We start from the raw sequence: 21,900 nt of genomic DNA on the forward strand, positions 1-21,900 counted from the left end.
GTGTACTGATACATTTAGAGAGCATTTTGTGGGAGAATGCCTCTGACTACCCAAACTCCAATCAAAAACCTCAAGCTGGTTGGCAGTGGAATTGTGCTATGACCTCTTTGATTCTACAACTAATTAATTGACACATCGTGAGGTGTGAGGGTGAGAGATACACCTGGTCTCGTGGGGGATAGTATATCTACACTAGATTATATTTTTGTTGACCAGCAGATGTTTGAGCTTTGCTAAAACTGTACGATAAAATACCTGGTGTGACCACTGCATTTTTATATTTTTTAATTTTATTGAGATTTCAGAATGAGATAAAAACAATAAAAAAACAGTGCTGGAGGTTTGTCACAGTAATATACAAATGGTTAATACATATTCTCTAACAGCAAAAACTTAAGGTGTTCAAAATAATTTCCCCTGCCCTACCCCTACACTCCCTAACAAAGATTGTCCTCTTGCAATCATGGATGTACATGTGTTAGAATGGTCTCAATTGAAGCATAATAAGATTCCTTTATAGAAAACAGCAAGCTGGGTAGCCTGGTCATGATTCTCCCGGGGTCGTAGTATAGCACCCATGCAATGAGCAGTTTGGCGTCTCTTTGCCGAAAAGGTAGGCAGAGTCTTTCATTTGCCCCTCTACAAATCAATAAAGAGCCCCAGGCATGTGTTTGCTTACAAAGTCCACCCAAAGTGTATCACATTGCATAGATTTCCCATGTAGTGCATAGATTTCCCATGTAGTGCCGAAGTTATTTTTTTCATAACACATATGTGCGAGGCTACATTTACCCATTCGCTGTTACTTGGTACATTTTGGGACTTCCATTTCATTACCAAAATGGCACATGCAGCCAGTAGGAAATGTGCTGCTAGGCCCCTAGTTCTATTCCATTCATCGTCACATCTTTCAAACCCAAATAGAATGAGATAAGGGTCTGCAGTTCTCTGAATGCCACTGAGGTCTTTGATCCACCCCAAGACCTCATCCCAGTAAACCTTGATTCGGGGACAGCCCCACCACATGTGCCAGTAGTCAGCGACTTCACCACATTTACGCCAACACATCTGACAAGTCGACTGAAACATCCGGGAGAGCCTGTACGGGTCGTATTGCCACCTGTGCAATAATTTGATTGCATGGAGTTTATATTGACTTGATGTAGCGACTTGGGAGGCGGCCTTACGCATTCTCTCCCACATGCTCGGATCGATGTGACCACCAAAATCCTTTTCCCATCTTTCCTTCAAAGGCGCAGTGGATCCCCCTCCCTGCCCCATCAGTTCCCCATACATAGCGATTATCAGACCCTTAATTTCCGTCCTAGAGTTCAAAAGCACTTCAAAGGGGGTAAGGTCTCTGTTTTTTTTATCCTTCCATTCAGTCCTTGTCAGGATGCAACTAAGCTGTAGGAACTGAAAGATAGGCAGGGGTCCCAGATTCAGTGCCTTTTCTAACTCTGATATCGTGATGAAGGAGCCGTTTTCCCATAATTGGCCCACCCTCTCCAGCCCTGCCTCAAACCAAGACTGGAATCTCTCTTTGTTATGAATGTATTGTCTAATTGCCCGGGGCCCATAGGTGACTCGGGGGGGGTAGGGGGGTGGGGATGGCCACAAGGTTGTTTTCTGCATATTGCTCCCCTCCTTCCATATCTCCCACATAGTTCCTAATATTGGATGTGCCTTCAGTCTGTTTAAAAGTTGATTTCTCTGTACCCATAACCATTCGGAGACAGTTGCTGGGGCTAGATAATAGTTATCAATGGCAATCCATTGGGGTTCTTTATGATTTCGTAAATGGGGAATCAGAATTCGTAATTGGGCGGCCTCATCATATTTCCTCAAACCTGGTCTACTCCACCTTTTGTTCTTAGGTAACGTCAGGGTGTCCTAGGCAACACTGGCTTTCTTTCTCTGCCAAAGGAACCGCACAATAGCCCTTTTAACCTAAAGAAAAAAGAGTTTCGGCATTTTAATAGGGAGCATTTGAAAGGGATAAATAAAACGGGGAAGGCAAACCATTTTTATTGCATTGAGCCTTCCCAACCAGGATATAGTTTGTCCCATTTGGCGAGGTCTGCATGGAACCTTAGTAGAAGTGGGGGGAAGTGGCTTCGTATAGGTTCCTTATGTCCCTCATGATCTGTATGCCCAGGTATTGTAATTGAATGTGTTCCACCATAAGACCCAGCAGGGCAAATCTATCTGCGTTGTCCTGTGCAGTTTCAAGTAGGGGGAACAGGATGGACTTTGCCTTATTTATTTTAAAGCCTGAGAGCTCTCCATATTCACCAATTAGCTGGACTACTCAGGGTATTGAAGTTGTGGGATTTGAAACATGGAGAAGTATGTTGTCGGCATACAGAGCCACCTTATACTCAATATCTCCTAATTGTAGTCCCTCTACTTGCGGGTTCTCCCACAACTTTTGGGCCAAGGGTTCCAATAAGAGGGCAAAGAGTATAGCCGAATTCACAAAGACCGAGGCCTTGGGGGATATGTACACTACCTGTATTCCTCTCTTAAATTTTTGACCTATTGCCACCTTCCGAAGAACCGTTATTCGGAAGCCCCATTCCACCCTATCAAAGGCCTTCTCTGCGTCGACCGAGGGAAGGACAGGGTCGTTAATCATTTTCTGGGATTCATTAATTAGATGTAGAGACTTCCTCATTTTATCAACTCCCTGTCTGCCCAGTATAAAACCCACTTGGTCAGCATGTATTAGTCGAGGCATCAAAGTCTCCAACCTGGCTGCAAGGGCCTTAGTGTACATTTTTGCATCTACTTTCAAGGTATTACCCAAATTGTTCGAACACAATTGTTCGAATGACCGAATGTGAAGGGTCCGAATTGACCTTTGCACAATTGACTGCATGGGGATTCCCCCCTCCCCGCATATATGTAACAATTGACCTTCAAAATTTGGTTAATTGTGCAAAGGTCAATTGTAATTCGAACAATTGTATTTCGAACAATTCTTATACAACCACATTCAATAGGGATATGGGGTGATAAGAGCCACATTGTCTGGGGTCTCTTCCTTCCTTGGGGATTACCAAGACAAGGGCTTCAACAAAAGAATATCTTGCCCTTCCAGTATCAAGAATCTCATTAAAGATTTCTACCATGAAAACAAGGAGGGAGGGAGGGAGGGAAGGAAGGATTTATAGAACCCAGCAGTATAGCCATCCTCCCCTGGGGCTTTACCAAGTGCCAGTTTCTTGACTGCATTTTGAATTTCTTGTTCCGTTATCGGGCACCCTAAGAAAAGCGAGTCGTCCTAAGAGTTTTGGCATGTTGACAGAAGGCAGGTATCTCTCTGTGCCCGGCATATCGGGGTCAACCTCTGACCTGTATAGATTCTCATAGAAGGTGGCGAAAACCTCTTGGATTTCCTCCTTTGTCGCGATTTGGGGACTCCCCCCTCTCTCTATTTCCAAAACTTTCCGTTCTGCCCTTTATCTAAGTCTAGCTGCTAATAGTGCATCTGCTTTGTCTCCCTTTTCGTTAAACTTCTGTTTCAGAAGTCGCAGTTTACGGACTGTCTGTTCGTGTTCCAGGAGACGGAGCTCCCCCCTTTTCCTTTTCGCCTCAATAATCTTGTCCGCACAACCACTTTCATCCCTCCTCACTTCCCCGTCTGGGAGGCAGATCTCCTTTCTAAGTCTATTTTCGACTAAAGGCCTCTCTCTTTTTACTCGAGCCCTCTCTCATAAGGATAACCCGCCATGCTGCTTTCCCAGCCTCCCACACTGTCAACTTCCCCGGTATCATTAATCTTAAAATACTTGCTAATTCCGGTTTCCATCTCTGTTTTGAAAACGGGGTCCCTCCAGAGAGCTTCATTACACCGCCATCCACCCCCCCTCCCCCCTTATCGTGGGTAAACCATCCCATTGAATGTCCGTAGTAACCATATAGTGATCAGACCAAGTCACTGGGACGATCTGACCTCATCATGGTATTGTATATGTCTGCAGACAGATGTATATATGTATAATCAATTCTTGTAAATGTATTATGAGGGGCAGAATAGAAGGTCTTGCCCCGTTCGTCTGGGTGAAACCCGTGCCATGCGTCTTGTAAACCATAAACATTCATCATGTTTGCAATCTCAGTGCGGCCTCCCCCAACCGGTTCTCTCGCATCGGGATTACCTGGCTTTCTATCCAAGTTGAGGTCGACCCATTAAATTAAAGTCGCCTCCAAGAAGGATGTGACCCATGGCTTCGAGCATGATTTTAGGGATTGTTTTGGCGAGAAACCGGGCTTGACCTGTATTAAGGGAATATACAGTGGCAAATGTTATGTTCGCCTTTCCAATAGACAGGGAGACCAGCAGGGAACACCCCTCTACATCTGCCCATACCTTGATGGATGTAAAATCCAATCCTTTCCTAATGAGTATCCCTACTCCCCCCCCCCCCCCCACCCCCTTTCTCAACGGTCCAGATCCCCAGAACTCTCTCTGTTCATTTCCCAAGGACTCCCTGTTCTTCTCCTTTGGCATATTTTGTCTCTTGCAAGAGAAGGATATCAAGTTTTGCCCTGCAAAATTTGCGGCCTACCAAGGATCTCTTAGTTGGCGAGTTGAGACCTTTGACATTTAATGTGCCAACCCTGAGGAGATCTCTTACCTGTGGGTCAGAATTTGTCGCCATTTATAGTATCATGTGTAAAATGACCCTTTAGCTGGAATCGGCAACCCAGCAGACCAGTATACAACACATCATGTTCCAGTCTTTGAGCTAACAAGGATCTTGTTCCCTTCCCCCCCCTCCTTCCACTCTCCCTCTAACCGTCCTTCCCTCCCCCAACTCCATTCCCGGTTGGTGGTGTTCGACCGAGTCCATTTAAAGGCACTGGTTCAGTGTCGGACCACCAGTGGAGACTGTTACCTCACGGCCCCCTTCAAATGATAATCGCAATTACATCTGAGCCCCCATAGCATGTTCCCAGTCCTCCCCATCCCCAAATCAAAACGGTAACATCTTAATAAGTTGAAAACTTGCTTCTCATCCAGTTTCAGATACAATCGAATGCTGGATGAAGTGTCGATGGGATTCAGTGGTCTCCCTCAGTTGATATATTACCTCTCTGAAATTTTCTTGATCCCTTCACCCGTCTTCTCCTCGGGCCTTGGATGTGCCACTGTCTTCCACTTTGTCCCGCTTCCTCCCGGTCACCTCTCTCCTCGCGAGGTTTTAGGAGTTCAGAAATGTATGTCCGAATTTCCTTCTCCGAGCTCAACCGTTCTTGCCATTGTGTTTGAAAGAAAGGGGGAAGGGATAACCCCATCTGTATCTGACCCTGCGTTCCTTCAGCCATTTCGTGAGGGGACCACACAACGCCTCAGGGCCAGGGTCAAGGAGGACAAGTCCTGGACGATTGTTATCTGCACACCTCCAAGAGTGATCGGTCCGCCATTCCTTGCCTTTTCCAGTACTCTGGCCTTATCCTGATAGTTATGGAAGCGGGCTAGGACCGACCTCTGCCCGCCTGTGGATTCTTTCAGTTTTTGTTTCATCAATCGCTTCATCAGCGGCCAAAAGCTTAATGCTGTCGTGAAGTGTCCTCCTGAGGTCCCCTTCCATTTCCCCATCTCGTTCCGGAATACCAAAAGAAGCGCAAATTGTTTTGCCTTTCCCGATTTTCTAAATCATCCATTTTGAGCCTGAATTCCTCCTCTCTATGTTCTAACTCAGCTATTCTATGGTCCGTTTGTGTCTCGAGAGTGTCTATGGAGGCCTGATTGTTGTCGACTCCTTCGAGTCTTTCTTCAATATTATCCATCTGTTGTGTAATTTTGTCAATCTTCCCTCCTATGTTGGCTCCCATAGTTTTAATTTCACTCAAGAGGGCCGCAATATCCCCCTTTGTAGCAGCTGATTCAGTTCCAGAGGCTTTGAGATATGAGAGCTCACAATAGAAGGAAAGGCCAGGGAGTAGGCGAAGTTGACCAATTTCGTTCTTCTGTCCATGTATGCGCGAGCAGGTTCTCAACTGGATAATTTGTTCCACTGTTTTATAGCAGGGGTGGTGAAGGAGGTTCAGAGCTGCTGCGTGGGAGGTATGAGTCCACAATGGTGTACCTCTTGTATAGGTCGCTGTATTAGATCTCAGGGACCCCGTGAGGTCCGGGATGGTGCTAGTGATATGGCATCCCCTGGTTGTGCTTGCTAGTCTGCATTGGCGGAAAGACTCACCTTTTTCCTCAGTGGACATGTCACTGAGACCTGGAGGAGGGTACAAGCTCCAAGGTCAGGGGCTCAACCCTCTAAAGAGCTTTTTTCGTTGTATGTGCCTGTTGTGTCTGTGACTTCCAGAGCGGACAGTGTGCTAGAATTCCTCGATAGAATGTAGCCGATCTGAGAGTCAGCTGCGGCCTCCGTTTAACACCTCTTCGTAAGGGGTCACATGAGCCAGAAGGAGGGGCTGAACCCCTGGTTAATAATTTTGATCGCCCATCTTTTGTGTCAGGTAAGGGATGAGGGAGCCAGTTGTTCCTTTGCAAATTACTGGTCTGTTTCTCTGTTATGTTTCCACTGATCCTCTCGTGGGTAATCTTTCGGTCAGGGTGGTGGAGTGTACACTTGGCCGGGGGAGGATATGAGTTTACTGTTCCCCCAGGAAGGTGTTCTGTGGTGGTGTAATATTACTGCTCCTGAGGGGATTGAATGAGCCTTCCAGCATCTATAACCTACCACAGGGGTGACGGGAGGTCTTTTAGTGCTGGTTGGCGTTGCTAGGGTCAAACTCAGATGCTTCCGGTATGGTTCCAGGAATCTAAGTGTATCCACATGTGCACTCAGTGTTTCTGTCTCTTCCTGGAGTTGAATCCCTCCTCACTCCCCACCGCATGAGCCCACACTGTTGCTTTTTCGATGCTCCTCCTTCCTCCTCGGCTGTCCCCCTCTATTCTTATTTGTATATGCTTATGCAGAAGTTTTCCAATGTGATTGGGCGTTTGTTTTGCAACAGATGTGGGGAACCTGTACTGGGATTGGAAAGTACGTTTATTCCCGGCACCTCGGGAGCTCAATAGAAGGGGAGGTATGAGCGTTCCGTTGTGCTCGTATGGCCACGTTGAGGTGACTTCACCCTTCTTGCACGGGTTACGTCTGTGTCACACCACTGAATCAACTTCTTCGTATGTTGTGGCATTAAAGGCGGGGAGAAAGCTGCGGGCCGACCATGCGTGTCGGAGCACAGGGTCTATTGGGCTTTCATGCGCTTTCGCTCAGTTCACCTAGGTCCGCCCGTTGTCCCCAATGATCGGGTCGCACAGCACGAGTGGGGCGCGCGAATTACCTCATGCCCAGTATTCGCCCTTCATGGGTTATAAGTGTTCACGTTCTGGTGGGCAAAATGCGCTTCCACATACAATTGAGACTTTGCCAGCCTCCTTCACAGTCTTCAAAGCTGGCTGCAGTTTGCTTCCTCAGGTCCGAGGTACTCCTCGGTCCATGCGATTCAGGAGGCGCAGTGTATGGGGCTGCGCAAGGGGACGCTCGCAGGCTTACCCGGTGATCTTCAGTAGTTCGGAATGCCCAAAGGGACGTTCCAGGCACCTCTTCGCGCTGTTCTACTTCCAAAATACTCCCCCTCCCCCCCGACCCCCTCAGACCCCCCACGGGGATTCTCGAGGCCGGAGGTAGCGCTGGACCCCAGGGGGTCTACAGTCTCTTGTTCACATCGTGTGGGCTCGGCGACGGCCCAACTTTGACGGCCTGCCCCGCTTTCGGTTTCCTTGTCGAGGGCAGGGTGCAGGTGGGGGAGGTGTCCTCCTCTACGCAGTGTTTCACTGCGAATCCTTATCCGATTTTGATTGGGTTTTCACTCATCTGGGGGGGGCACCGTTCCCATCAGCTTTGTCGAATTTTCAGGGGGGGTTCCCAGGTGGGGGGGTGGGGGCTCAAGGTCACTTGTGGGCCTCGGGTCGCAGAGCTCACACGTGAGCGGAGCTCATCCATGCGCCCCCCTGGTGACCAGTCCACCACTGCATTTTAAGAGCCAAATTCAGCTTAACTTTTAAAATCTTAGAGAGGAAACTAACAGGTCCCACTAATCTCCATGTAATCCCGAGGGGAAACGGTGTCTGTTGGTCTTCACCAAATATTGAGGTATTGACCAATGAATTCTGCCACATGTCTCACACTACCCTTGAGTGGAAAATAAGTTTTCAATGTGGACCATTTGATTCCACAATTTACGAGTTGATGAATGCTGCTACAAATAATCCTAAATTGATCTGCCGGAGAACAACTAAGAAACCTCTCCACGCCTTCGATGATCAGCTAGCGTTGAAGAAACCCGATATTCGATTAGCACTAATATTAGTAAAGAGCCTAGATATTCCCCTAGACGCTCAGATGGCCAGAAGCAAAATTGAAAAACAGACATATAGAAATTATTGTAAGTATAGACGCTCTGCCTTGCTACAGCAAAACGCAGAAATGATGATACAAGTCCTATCTAAAAAGGACTTGGGCATGTTCTGGGCATTAATGGACAGGACTTACCATTTATTACCTCTCAGCTAAATGCGGTTGCTGAGCAAGCTTGGGTGGCGTTCTTCTCTGACCTATGAGTCTGACAAAGCCAAGCCCTTAATGATCTATAATAGATCAGACAAGGAATTGCAACAAGGTATATACATTAAGATCAAAACCAAGATGGTGTTCGACCTGATATCCCGATGTAAATCATCAAGAGTTGCGGGTCCCAATGGCCTTACTAATAATACTCTAAAAAAGACCCAGACAATTGGGCAAATGTACTGGCTATCCTCTTCGAAAGCGTTGTTGCTACTAAAATGTGTCCTAAATCATGGCAAACAGCACAGGTTGTCCCTATCTCTAAGAAAGACACAAACTCCAAACCAAAGAACTATAGACCTATCTCATTGTTAGATGTGGATTGTCTACGCTAACGGGACCGTCTTGGTCCAAGGCCCTCAGGCCAACCTTCACCTCTTTGACAGACGCTTCCCATGCCTCATTAACTTCCTTTCCTCTCCTGCTGTCCCCCCTCCTCTGTCCTCGGCTACATTGCCTCTACCCTCCCTCCCTGCCCCCTCTCTTGCTCCTTCTTCTACACCTCCACAGGGCGTACCTCTGATCTGTACCCCTCCCTGGAAGTCCTTCAAGGATGGCAACCTTCTCCACATTGCCACTCTTAACTCTCGCTCTGCAATCAAGCATTCTTCTGATATCTGTCACCTTCTTGAGGAACTGTACCTTGACGTCCTCGGTCTCACTGAGACATGGTTCACGGCCAGCTCTGTCACCAGCTTTGACACACTCCTACCTGACGGCTACAAGATCCTCTCCGTGCCCAGGCCCAACCGTGCAGGTGGGGTGTAGCCCTTATCTTCCCTGAGTGGATTCCTGCCACTGTCACTCCTACGCAGTCATACTCCTCTTTTGAATGCCTTGTCTGCCGTCTCTCTCTCTCTCTCTCTCTCTCTCCTAGCCATTCCCTTACCGTGGCTACTATCTATCGGCCACCTGGTCAAATCTCCTCCTTCCTCACCGAGCGGGCTGACCTCTCCTCCTCACTCCTGTCCTCAACCACTCAACTCCTCTTTCTTGGTGACTTCAACATCCACTTGGATGTCTCCTGTCCCCCCACGGGACTCTTTCGTGACCTCTGCGACTCTCTCTCACTCTCTATTCTCCCGTTTGGGCCTACTCATTCTGCAGGGCACACTCTTGATGCTCTGATCTCTTCTGACCTTCCCCTCTCCGTCCCCCTCTCCACTCCTCTCTCCTGGAGTGATCACTTTCTCCTATCCTCCCACATCACCCTCCCTACCCCACTGACAAAGCCACCCTCACCACTGCTACCCACCTTCTCGGTCATCCGACCCATGAAGCACGTGTCAGTTGAGGCTTTCGCTGCCACCTTCGCACCCCCCTCTCCCCATTCTGCTGACTCCCACCCTGACACTGCCCTCTCCATGCTCCACTCTGCTATATCTGATACTCTTGATATCCTTGCCCCTGTCATGAGAATCCGCCTGAAGCCTAAAGCCAAATGTAACTCCTGGTATGACTCGGAGCTCGTTACCCTTAAACGCAAGTGCAGGGTGGCAGAGAGAAAATGGCGTGCTTCATGTTCATCCTCTGACAAACTGGCCTGCCGCCTGCTCCAAAGGCAATACCGTGTCTCCGTTCTCTCCAAGAAGAGAGCCCTTATCCAAGCCCGCATCTCTGCGGCATCTAACAACTCGGCCGAACTCTTTAAAATCTGCAAGGAGCTTGCCAACCCTGCTGCAGTCTCTACCTCTCCTGTCCCCTCCCAGGCCCTCTGCACTGCACTTGCCTCTCACTTCATCTCTAAAACTCAGGACATCCTGTCCTCACTCTCCTCCTATCACCTCCCTCCCTCTCTTCCTGGCTCTTCCTCTGGCCCTTCTACAGCCACCCCTCCTCCCTCCTTCTCTGCCTTTCCCCTTTTCTCTGCTGATGAGGTTTCCAAACAAGTCCGATCTATGAAAGTCTCATCCAAACAGGTTCACCCCTGTTCCTCCAAAACTATCAAGGACCACATCGACGCCCTGGCTCCTGCCCTGGCTGACTTTTGCAACCACTCCTTCGCCTCTGGAGTCTTCCCATCCCCCCTTAAGCACTCCCTTGTGCACCCTCTTCTTAAGAAACCCTCTTCTGACCCCTCCTGCCCGGCTAACTATCGCCCAATCTCCATCACTCCCTTCCTGGGCAAGCTCCTGGAGAAACTGGCCATCTCCCAGCTTAACCTCCATGCTGAATCTGTTGGCAGTCTTCATGACCATCAATCTGGCTTCAGAGATGCCAGAAGCACGGAAACTGCTCTCCTGAACATCCGTGAGGACCTACTCTTGAACCTTGACTCCAACACTCCGTGTGTTCTCATTCTGCTCGATCTCTCCTCTGCCTTTGACACTGTCAACCATGCCATCCTGCTCAACCGTCTCCGTGATAACCTGGGTATCACTGGTCAGGCTCTGGCGTGGCTGACCTCTTTCCTCTCCAATCGACCCTCCCAGGTCCCACTGGGGTCCTTCCTCTCTGACATCTTTTTCTCCACCTGTGGTGTCTCCCAGGGATCAAATCTCTCACCCTGGCTGTTCAACCAGTACCTGGCACTCCTTGCCCACCGCATCGCCGCTCTCTGCCCCAACTTTCAGTGCTATGCGGACGATACCCAGCTCATTTTCAGGCTACCCTCGGCCTCCTCCTCTCCTTCCCTCATCTCTGACTGTCTGTCGGCTATCCAGGAATGGTGTGCTGCCAATGACCTCTGCCTTAATGCCAGTAAGACTGGGATTCTACTCATTGGCACACCCACTCCCTCCTTCCCTGCAGCTCTCTGGCCGGCCTCTCTTGGCCCTCTTCCTGCACCTACCTGCACGGCAAAAAACCTCGGGGTTATCTTCGACTCCACACTCTCCTTCTCTCCTCATATATCTGACGTCTCTAAGAAGTCACACTACCAGCTGCACCTCCTCAGAGGTATTCTTCCCTTCCTCTCCTTCCCCCAGAAGCTCACTGTCTCACGAGCCCTGGTTCTCTCAAAGCTGGACTACTGTAACAGCCTCTATCTTAATCTGCCTGCCTCCACTCTCCGCCCTCTGCAACTCATCCAGAACAGAACTGCGAGACTTGTCCTTGGCCTTAAGCCCAGGGACCGTATCTCTCCAGGACTGAAGTCTCTACACTGGCTCCCAGTGGCTGCGAGGATAACGTTCAAAACCCTCTGCATTGTCCACAAGGCCTTCTGGGGCCTAAATACCTTCAACTCTCTCTTCCTAAATATCTTCCTTCCCGAGCCCTTCGCTCATCCGTCTCCAATTCCCTCTGGGTCGGCCGCTTCTCGAAGCAACGAGCTGGGGGTAGATCTCTCTCCGCGGCAGGGGCCTCCCTCTGGAACAGCCTTCCTGCCTCCCTGAAACTTGAGGAGAACCATCTACGGTTCCGGAAGCACCTCAAAACCTTCCTCTTTGCTTCTGCTTTCTCTCTCCCTCTCCCCTGCTAATTCTTCGCTGAATCTGCACCGAATCTGCAACTGGGCCACTCTCGCCGACCTCGGTCCTGGGCCCAGCCACTCTGCACTTGCACTGCCTCGCTGGCAACCCCTGCTCTGCGGGACTGTCTCTGTATCCCTACAGCCCCCGTTCCCAGCACTTGTCTGCACTTACCTTGCACTTGCCACCAGCTGGCCCTATTCATTTTATTATATATACTTACCTTGTACTGCACTTGCCCCTTCCCCTCCCCTTGCGCTTAGTCCCTTCCCCCTTCCCCTGCGCGATCTGAATGACACCTGGCCTAGTAGGATCGCTGTCTGTCTTCCCCCGTTTCCCCCTCCCTGCCTCCTCGCGCCTTGAAACACTTGAAACGCTTGTGTATAGGCGCGTTACAAATGCCATATCATATCATATCAAGATCTTTGCATCTATATTACTCGAACACCTTGAATTATGGGCCTCTAATTCTAATAGGTTATCTAGGTTTCAGTCGGGTTTCCGTAAGGCCCATTCTACAAACCTAAATGATCCTGTTTTGAGTTACATGCAGGAATCAACCTGGTCCATCTCTGATGACTGTACCTATGTAGCTTCAGTTGACCTGTCATCTGCTTTGGACCGCTCTAGACTACGGGGAAAACTGGCAGTTTAGGGGTATTCCCAATGGCCTGCTGAAACATCATAATAGGACTCCATGAAAATTCTAGTGTTCAGGTTAGGCTGAATAGAGAAGGGGTCCATGTCTCGTAGTATCCCTACTCTGTTTGCTCTTAGACAGGGTTGCATTCTGGCTGCCTGTCTATTTAACTTGTATGTATCAGACATCAATGACTACTTGTGTTCAGGTGGATTAGTTTCCACTAAGGTAGGTGCTCTGAAGGTGTCCTGGCTAGCTTATGCCGATGACTTCTTGCTTTTTGATAAAACCTGTCTGGGCTTAAAAAGACTGCTTGCTGCGTTTTCATCTTTTGCTAGTGACAATGGTCTTGGGATCAATCCAAAAAAAATGAAAATCTTAGCGCTTTAAAGAAGCAGGAAAAGGAGGGACAGTGGTGGTCATGGGAGAACACTGTAATTAGATCTGCGTCTAGCATGACTATATATATATATATATGTAATATTTATATTTAGGCTTCCCCATATCAGCGTCCCCATAGGCTTCCCCATATCAGCTATTGTAACGTCAGACAAACTCCTCCAAAAGTCTGCACTTCTGCTCACCCAACTTTCTATGATAAATTTAAAATTCAGACTCTTTTCCATCATGCCTGTATTAAAATTCTACAAAGGAAAAGTAATTCCAAAATTTATCTATGGCCAAAAATTATATTTTCACGTAGTCCCCAACTGCACCAAATCCAAATGTATTGCATGAAGCTGTTCCACTATATGTCTGTCATCATTAAAAGGACCTGCTACGGATTCTCTCCTTTTCGTATGGTCAGATGTTGGTTTTATTTTTTCCAACTGACATCTATTTTTCTTTTCATCATCGCTATATAGTAGATTTCAAGAGGCCACTGTCGTAAACCAGATTCTTGCCATCAGACGTACAAAACAATTTGAGAAAAATCCTTTATCTTTGTAGGGATACCTGTAAGGAATGGTGTGCTTTGTGTATTTGGACAACAGAGGTGGCAAGTACATTTTCTTTCCTGGGTAGTATTGCAATTTGACATTTTTACCCTTGCTTTGAAAATGTGTTCATGAACACAAGACCAGGTGGTTCTTTGTTCCTTGCTCTAAACTGTTTTGTGACAGCTTTTTGTAATGTTATTTTGTTCTGTGCCCTTTCTCTGAATTTCTCAATCATTTGTTTGTACTATTCTTTGTGGTATACTTCACCTGAAAATCTTAGATTCTTATAAGTGCACTGTACAGGAGACTTCTTCTGTTTTAGGAAAGATGGAAACTCAAGGTATTTAATAATTGTTCCCACCCATGGCTTTCCAGTATAAAGTTGTGTTGAATTAGCGACAGCAAGCAGTGAAATATTGTAAATGGAAAAAGATATTTATTCTATACATCACGAAATGTATTTGCTGAATGTAATGTGTATTTTACTTTTTCAGGCACCATTAACATTCCAGGATCTTGCTGCTTGTTTTTCTGAAGAGGAGTGGAAACTTTTACATGAATGGCAGAATGAACTTTACATGAATGTTATGAAGGAAATTCACCAAGCCTTGATATCTCTGGGTAAAGTTACACAATATGGTTTGGTTTGCTAGTTTGGATCAAGTTTTAGGTTCTCAATGTACTTGTCATTAACTACTTTTCATTGTCCTGAATTTTTAGAGAAGATAGTACTTTAATTTAAAACCCTCATTCACTAGTCTCCTGAGATGACAGAACAGTAGATGATTGATGGGTTGTACTGTGAGGAATTAAAATGAGGACATTAGTGAATGAGAATTGTCGAACAATTGAAGGTATCAACATTGATGACAGTGAAAGTAACTTTGTCCTAACGACTATCGGGAATAAAATGGAGTTGATTTGAACGTGAAGGCACCCTGAAAAATTATTTGATAAAAATTAGAAATGATTGTGATTTCATATTGTTTGTAAAAATGTTTTTTTATTGATAAAAAGAAAAGGGTTTTGTAAAAACCTCTTGTGTATAAAAGAAAATATATGTATATGTTGAAGAAAATAAACAATTAAAAGATATGCTGTGTATAAAGGATGTTACCGAATGTATAGAGCACTAGCAACGGCAAATAGAGAGCCTGTGGAGCTGTTTGATGTGTATTAGGGTAACCTCTCCATCACGTCAATGTTCCATAACAAAAACGATATGAGAAGCCCATGGTGCACTCGTCAACAAATTATGACAGACCTTTGTGAGCTAACTTGTTATCCCCTATTTTACCCATGGTGGGTTGTTGCTTGTGAGCATGAGGGGCTTGGGGTGGGACATCTTCAACAGGACGGAACAAAGTTTGAAACTAGGTTGGTTTTTGGAGATCAACAAACGCTATACAAATTTCAGTATCTATAACCAATATCTGAAAACCTAATATTGCACAGACTCCTGTTTTTAAAAAAGGATTCAGATTTGAAAAATTTTGTTCAATGCACTAGTCACCTATCCTGTTGAGGATTCCCTTTCCATAGACCTGCACTATGGAATCCAAGAAATGTAGTCTGTAAGTTGTGTGAGGGTTCAGTAATGTGAGGCGGACGACTGCTTGTATGGTTCTCGGGGTTAAACATTTTATTAACAGAAAATAATGCAAATAAATCTGTGCCAAACCTACTCTATCAGGTAGTTTCCTACGTAGTCTAAGAACTAAGGGAACTACTCCTAACGGAAGCAAACTGGCCCTCACACTAAACATCAAAACAAATAAAGCAAATGACCAACAACTTAAATGAGCAAATAATAAACAATCCGTCATTTGGAAGATCTTCACCTGTCCTGGGTAGATCCCTTCCCCAGATGTTCAAACAATAGAATAAAGTCTTGAAACAGTTCTTGTAAGTTCCAAATGAAATAAATGTTCACCAGAAAAAAATCACTGGTAACAGTTCTTCAGCTTCCAGTTGAAAAGATCCCTTTCCAATTTTAGCCAAGGAAATAGCACCAATGGTAATTCTGGATGTCTACCTTCCAGGATTGCTTGCCACAGCTCGGAAAACAGATTAGTAGAATTATAGAAAGAGAATTGACTAGTGTTCGTAACCTCTGCAGTACCTTTTGGTATAGTTGTCAGGATGCTTCTTCTTGGGTTGTTGTTCACCTCTGCTACCCCCGTCACTGTAGAAACCAACTTCTTGGTTCCACAGTGTGCTACTACTGCAACCATGTTTAATGTGACATTGACTAACAGTCTTATAAAAAAACATAGTTCTGGTTACTTTTACTTTCTTCAAATGTGAGAAACGTCAGGCAAAAGACAAGAAGCTTCGACCTCTACAGGTAGGCAAGGCACTCTTCTTTTCACTGCTTCAAGAGAAGGGCAGCCTCTTTGCCTCTCCAGTCTGCCTTTCTGCTACAAGGATAACCTGCCTCTGCTTCCAGACTGGCTTCCTCCTGTTGGGAAGGAGGGAGAGTCTTCCCACACCCCTAGGTGATTCCGAATTTCGAAACAAACCATAAACTGCACTTCGAGGCAGCAGGGGGCAGGGGAGTGTACACGCAGGAGAGTGCACAATTGCGTAGTGCATGCATTAGGAGCTACATAGTAGATGCGAGTGGAAACCCCATCTTAGATATTGGCAGCCATTATAGAACGTAGGCCCAAGCGCAACGAAAGAACCAAATATGTTAGTATTAGGCTTGTATTATTGGTACAGACAGAATTCACACCACGAGTGAGCTTCAGAGAGTTACACACCTTTTATTGTCTCAAAAGCTGCAGACCTTCGCTCCCCAGGAAGAATGCGCTGTGCAAGGCCACAGTATGGGGCAGAGCGCCTCTAGACAGTTACCATTCCAAGATACAGATAACATGGCCCTTAGCCCCAACACCCCTCTGCATGAGAACTGCAGCCCTCCTTTTGTTTTATCCTAAGACCTCCATATACCACAGTGCTAGCCAGGCCCAGACCACCGACCATAAAGCTGTAAGACCCACCAATCGATCACAAAGCACGGCTATCTTTCCATCACATTTGAGCCACGTGATTTGTGCTGCGAGGTGCCAAGGAGGGATAAAATTATAGCTCAAAACGATGGTGGAGGACCTTGGAGGCTGCTGGCGCATCTGGGAGTGAGTGAAGTCTGCAAGTTGATGTGACCTTGGCTCTCCCCCCTCGGGCCATCTCTGGGTCTGCCGTGTGCAACATTACAGTGTTTTCGAAATAAGTAATTGCTTGTTGGGCCCTGTTTTATCGCAGATGACGAGCCCAGCAGCACTGATGTGGACAGAAACTGACAAGAAGGGTGGGACCAATGGCCTAGTATTCCCTATGGAGTGGGCTGCCGTGTATAGGGTCACTCCAACCAGTCTTGCAGGTTTTTACTGTATGTAATGACGACATTGATGACGCCAGGTGTCCTTTTAGCTTGCTGAACATCCCCAATTTGCCAGAACCATGGGCGCCAGCAGAGTTCTTTGCTGATGCATTGATAATGTGTAGAAGTAAATACTTGTTATCCTTGCAAGCAGTGTCTTGGGCCTTTTTTCCTTAGTGGGTTGTATTTTTTTCTGGTTTGAGTGTGCAGGGGTGTGCCTTCATTTGGTGACCCTGACGTGATCCCAGCGACCTCCAAATCCCCCCCATGCCGACTGAGGCTTCCAGGCTGCTTCTCCGAAGAGCCCAGTCCCAGATGCGTCATTCTCAGAGGTGTGCAGGAGCCGTTTTTACAGAATTTCTTTCTGCTCTTTGAAGCAGGGTGCAGCTCTGGGGCATATGTGAATATAGCCTTGCAAGTGATAACACGTGTGTGTATATGTATGTATATATATATATATATTACATATTTCTGAGGCTTGTGGAATCTGCTTAGATCACATGCTGTGCATAGGCCGACATCTAGTGGAAGCTGCAGAGTATTAGTTGTTTTTTTTTTCGAAACTCGAAAATGGGCGTCGTCATAGGGCGTGCCGTGCCAGTAATACTATCCCTAGTGTGACGTCCACTGTACCCATGATCCCTCACGTGTGTAGGATCCTCAGATTGTTTTTTTCCACCATACTTGTCGGAAGCATTGTGCGGAGTTCCCTGGCTTTCAGCCATTTTGCAAAAAATCAATATTAATTTCCCCGTCTTTCACTCCCACGTCGAGACATCGAAGATCGACGCCGGTCCGAAGAACAACCAACCGTCGAGACTGCGCAACGGACTTTGGGCCTCGGAAGGCCTCGGTCCTCGGAAGGCCTCTGGCCTCGGCCCTGCAAGTAGGGAGAGTGGGGGGTGGAAACATACTCAACACTCTTTATTATTTTCCTACATACACTAGCCCGCTGCCTTAAGGTGACATATGGAGAGTACTCCATTTAAATTTTGCCCAAAGTGCAACCGCAAGTACCCTTGGGTTGACAAACACGCCACCTGTAATCTCTGCTTGCCGAGGGACCACCCCGAAGCGAACTGCAGAGCGTGCAAGCTTTTTAAAGCAAAAACACTCAAGGACCGCTCCACTAAGTGTTGGGCCCACCACGCCAGGCAGCTCGAGGACATGGAAGCGGTGGGTGCCTTCAGTGATGGCAGCCACACCGTCCTTTTGGACGGCGAGGGCACAGGGGCGTCGAAAGACACCCAAGCGCTAGTCCCCGACCTCAGAGGATTGTCCGGCAGGGCAGTTACGGGGTACACACCCGGCGACACAAGCGCTACCCAAACTACTTCTACACCTATACACACTAAGTCCAACCGAGACTCAACATGCGTGTCGAGTTCTCGGAAGAAAGAGGCACGTAGAGAGCGGTCCATGGAATCGGTGTCCTCTGGGCGTTCCAGGTCGAGATCGCCGTATGACACATGGCAACCGTCCACAGTTGCCAAGAGGGCCTCGCTCCCCAAAGTTACATAGGTACGTTCGTCAGAAGACAAATCTGACCTCCATCGCCTAGCCGCTTACCAAAAGCAGGCTCTGGAAGCCCGTTTGGCGTCTGCCTCCGAGTCTCGACGTGCACACTCGAAAGAGAAAGACAGTACCCCCGAATCTCGACGCTAATCGTCGAAAGATTCAGAAAAGGCCAAACCATCAGGGAAACACTCTTCCACTCATGGGAAAGGGGACAAACAGCAGAAAGTGTCATCACATTCACACCCCAGGTACACAAGGACAAACACAGGTCGTCAGATAAGGACAAATCTAAAAACTCTGTCCTAGTCACTACACCCAGGCTCATTCCACCCACTCCTCAGGATATGGGACTAGAAGAGGAACCTCAACCGGAGGTTGTCATCCCCAGTTCCAGATAATGGAGCACTGATCACATAGACAGGGTGATGAGGAGAATGTCTTCCTTAGCCAATTTTTATGAAAAAAACCCACAGCATTTTCTTAGTTATACCCCTGACAATGCTACTCCTTCAGGATGCAAGGACCCACAGCCTCCTAATAATAGATCTCGGTTTGATACTCCAGCTCAGGGCCTGACTTCATACCCTTACTACATCCAGCCCTAACAGCAGTATCGGGATGCCCTAGATCTACAAATGCTGGACGACCAAACAGGGGTCGAGTATTATGGAGATGACGAGGACCAGATGAGGAGGAGGAAAACGAGGAAGAAGTCTACAATATGGACTCTCCGGTTCACAAGGAACCACAGGTTACTGACTCACCAATAGATAACCAGCCCCTTCTAAACGAGGTCTTGGCTAAAGCTGCAGAGCACTTCCACATAGACACTCAGGGGGCGCAGGAAGAAAAGGACTTTGCAGAGGAGCTAGTTGGGGACAAGAGGCTCATTGCTCAAGCCATTCCTATTCTCAAGTCAATCCAGCGAAGAATTGATCCTTCACTTCTCACTCCTAATCTCACTAGGGCTGTAAACCCCAGAATTGAGAAGTTGTTCAGGGCCGCCCAGTCAGACCCACTTTACATAAGGGGCCAACTTAAGCCCGACTCTTTGGTAATCACAAACACCAGAAAAAGAGTAGGGACACCTCCTATCTTCACCTGAGCCTCCCCCAGACAAGGAGAGCAAGAGAATTTATGGATTAGGAAGGAAAGTGGCCTCCACTTCCGCTTACCAGGCAAGAATCGCCAATACCACCACTCTGCTGGCAAGCTATAATTGCCACCAGTGGGAGCAGGTAGCTGCTCTCATTGACTCCGCTCCGGAACCACTAAAGGGCCAGCTAGCCCAAATTGCGTCGAAGGGTAGAGCCGTGTCTGGTTGCATTCTGAAGACGACCTTTGACGCCGCAGATGATGCAGGCCGGCTCATAGCAGAGAGCACTGTCATTAAGAGGCACGCTTGGCTAAGACAGTTAGGGTTTAAACCCGAGACCCAGGCTACGCTTATTGACATGCCGGTGGAACCGAATGTCTTGTTTAGCAAAGCAGTAGAGGACGCACTCAAAACTGCCAAAGACGAGTATGATACTCTGAAGTCCCTGGTACAATTGACAAATAAACCCACCAATCTAAGAAAGAATAGTAATTCATCGCTCACGCGGCCAAAATTCCCAGAGAGGTTCCAATTACGCACAGGGACAGGGTACATCGTGGGATGGCAACCAACAGACTACCCAAAGTTACGGCAGAGGTAATAAAAGGAGCCATGGTAGAGGAAGAGGCAGCCCAGGCAGAGGCGGTACGCCTCCCGCAAAACAGTGACATTCCGCTCAGGCTCCCTTCCCACGCATCCCCAGTAGGGGGGCGCATTTCCAACTTTACCCAAGCATGGGAAGGGATCACATCGGACAGATGGGTGCTGTCCACAGTGTCCGCAGGATACTGCATCAAGCTGCTGGAGCGCCCGCGCAACCACCCTCCACGACAAAAGATACATTTCCCTGGACCACCAAAAGATCCTCCTCGAGGAAATCGTCAATCTTCTCGCAAAGGACGCGATGGAACTCGTCCCGGGCAACCAAGTAAACAAGGGTATTTATTCAACTTACTTCCTTGTGCCAAAAAAAGATTTGACAATGCGCCCAGTATTAGACTTGGGGCCTGCAAACAAGTATGTCGAGCCCCAAAAATTTCACTTGACTACTCTCCAAGAGGTAATCCCACTCTTAAAAAGAGGGGATTACATGGCAACATTGGACATGAAAGATGCCTATTTTCATATTTCCATGTTCCCAGCGCACAGAAGCTTCTTGCGCTTTAAGGTGGACAGTAAGCACTACCAGTTCAAGGTGCTGCCCTTCGGTATAGCCTCGCTCCAAGGGTAGCAAAACAGAAAGGCGATGGCTGGAAGGTTTTGAATTAATCGTAACCACTGGCAAAACTCTGGGCAACCCTCCAGACCATTGTTTTTCAGCCTGCCAAGCCATTGAAGGGGAAAAACCATATGCAAATCAGGCTTGGTCCTACCCCAAAAGGGGCAGTCCAGCCCGAACTGCTAGGTCACATCCCTTCTGCACGAGACCACAAGCATCCCCAGACATGTTTCAGCCTTGATGGGTGTCATCAGTGAGGAGTAGCTTGGGTCTCTAGGCCCGGCAGACTCGGGACCCACGTCTGGGCATACCCGTCCCACTCGGGGGGACTTTAGCAAAACAGAAAGGTGAGAGCTGGAAGGTTTTGAATTAATCATAACCACTGGCAAAGCTCTGGGCAACCCTCCAGACCATAGTTTTTCAGCCTGCCAAGCCATTACAGAAGGGGAAAAACCATATGCAAATCAGGCTTGGTCCTACCCCAAAAGAACCAAAAGGTACCTACGCAGGGAGGCTACCCCAGTGTACCCTTATCTGGACGACTGGCTCATCACGGGGGAAACCCCCAGTAATTTGCAGATCCAACATCCAAAGAACTATCGACCTCCTCTTCGAATTGGGTTTCTCTATCAACGAGAAAAAATCAAGCCTGGTGCCAAGCACCTCCAAAACAGTTCCTAGGAGCTGTCCTAATCACTCAAGAGGGGTTGGCCTTTCCATCAGAGGAAAGAATTCGGAATCTACTACTGTAAATTCCTCAAAATCGGTCCAGCTGCCAGATAACGGTGCGCAAAGTGATGCGTTTGCTAGGCATGATGGCGCCATGTATTTACCAGGTCCCCCACGCGCGCCTGCGACCCATGCAAGAAGAGTTGGCGACCAGTGGTCTCAGGCAAGTGGTCAGTGGGACGATCTAGTGGTGGTGTCGCCAACACTTGTACAAAGTGTCCACTGGTGGACAAGAGAGAACCTGTCAAAGGGGAAACCCTTTTACGATCCGGAGATACAGGCTGTAGTCACTACAGATGCTGCCCTATCGGGGTGGGGAGCACACCTCCTTCACCACACAGCTCAGGGTCTCTGGTCTC

General features: G+C 47.7%; 1 protein-coding gene across 3 annotated transcripts in view; it reads left to right on the forward strand.

Moving 5' to 3' along the window:
• LOC138449209 (zinc finger protein interacting with ribonucleoprotein K-like) overlaps positions 1-21,900 on the forward strand; it is a 740,539-nt gene that overhangs the window by 41,435 nt on the left and 677,204 nt on the right. For all 3 annotated transcript variants that reach the window (XM_069604751.1, XM_069604753.1, XM_069604752.1), the window contains exon 2: positions 14,089-14,215. In XM_069604751.1, coding sequence (XP_069460852.1) covers positions 14,089-14,215 — 127 coding nt within the window. The remainder of the gene's footprint in view (positions 1-14,088; positions 14,216-21,900) is intronic.

The sequence above is a fragment of the Ambystoma mexicanum genome, chromosome 1p (genome assembly GCF_040938575.1).
Source record: "Ambystoma mexicanum isolate Mex_15411 chromosome 1p, UKY_AmexF1_1, whole genome shotgun sequence".
Lineage (NCBI taxonomy): Eukaryota > Metazoa > Chordata > Amphibia > Caudata > Ambystomatidae > Ambystoma > Ambystoma mexicanum.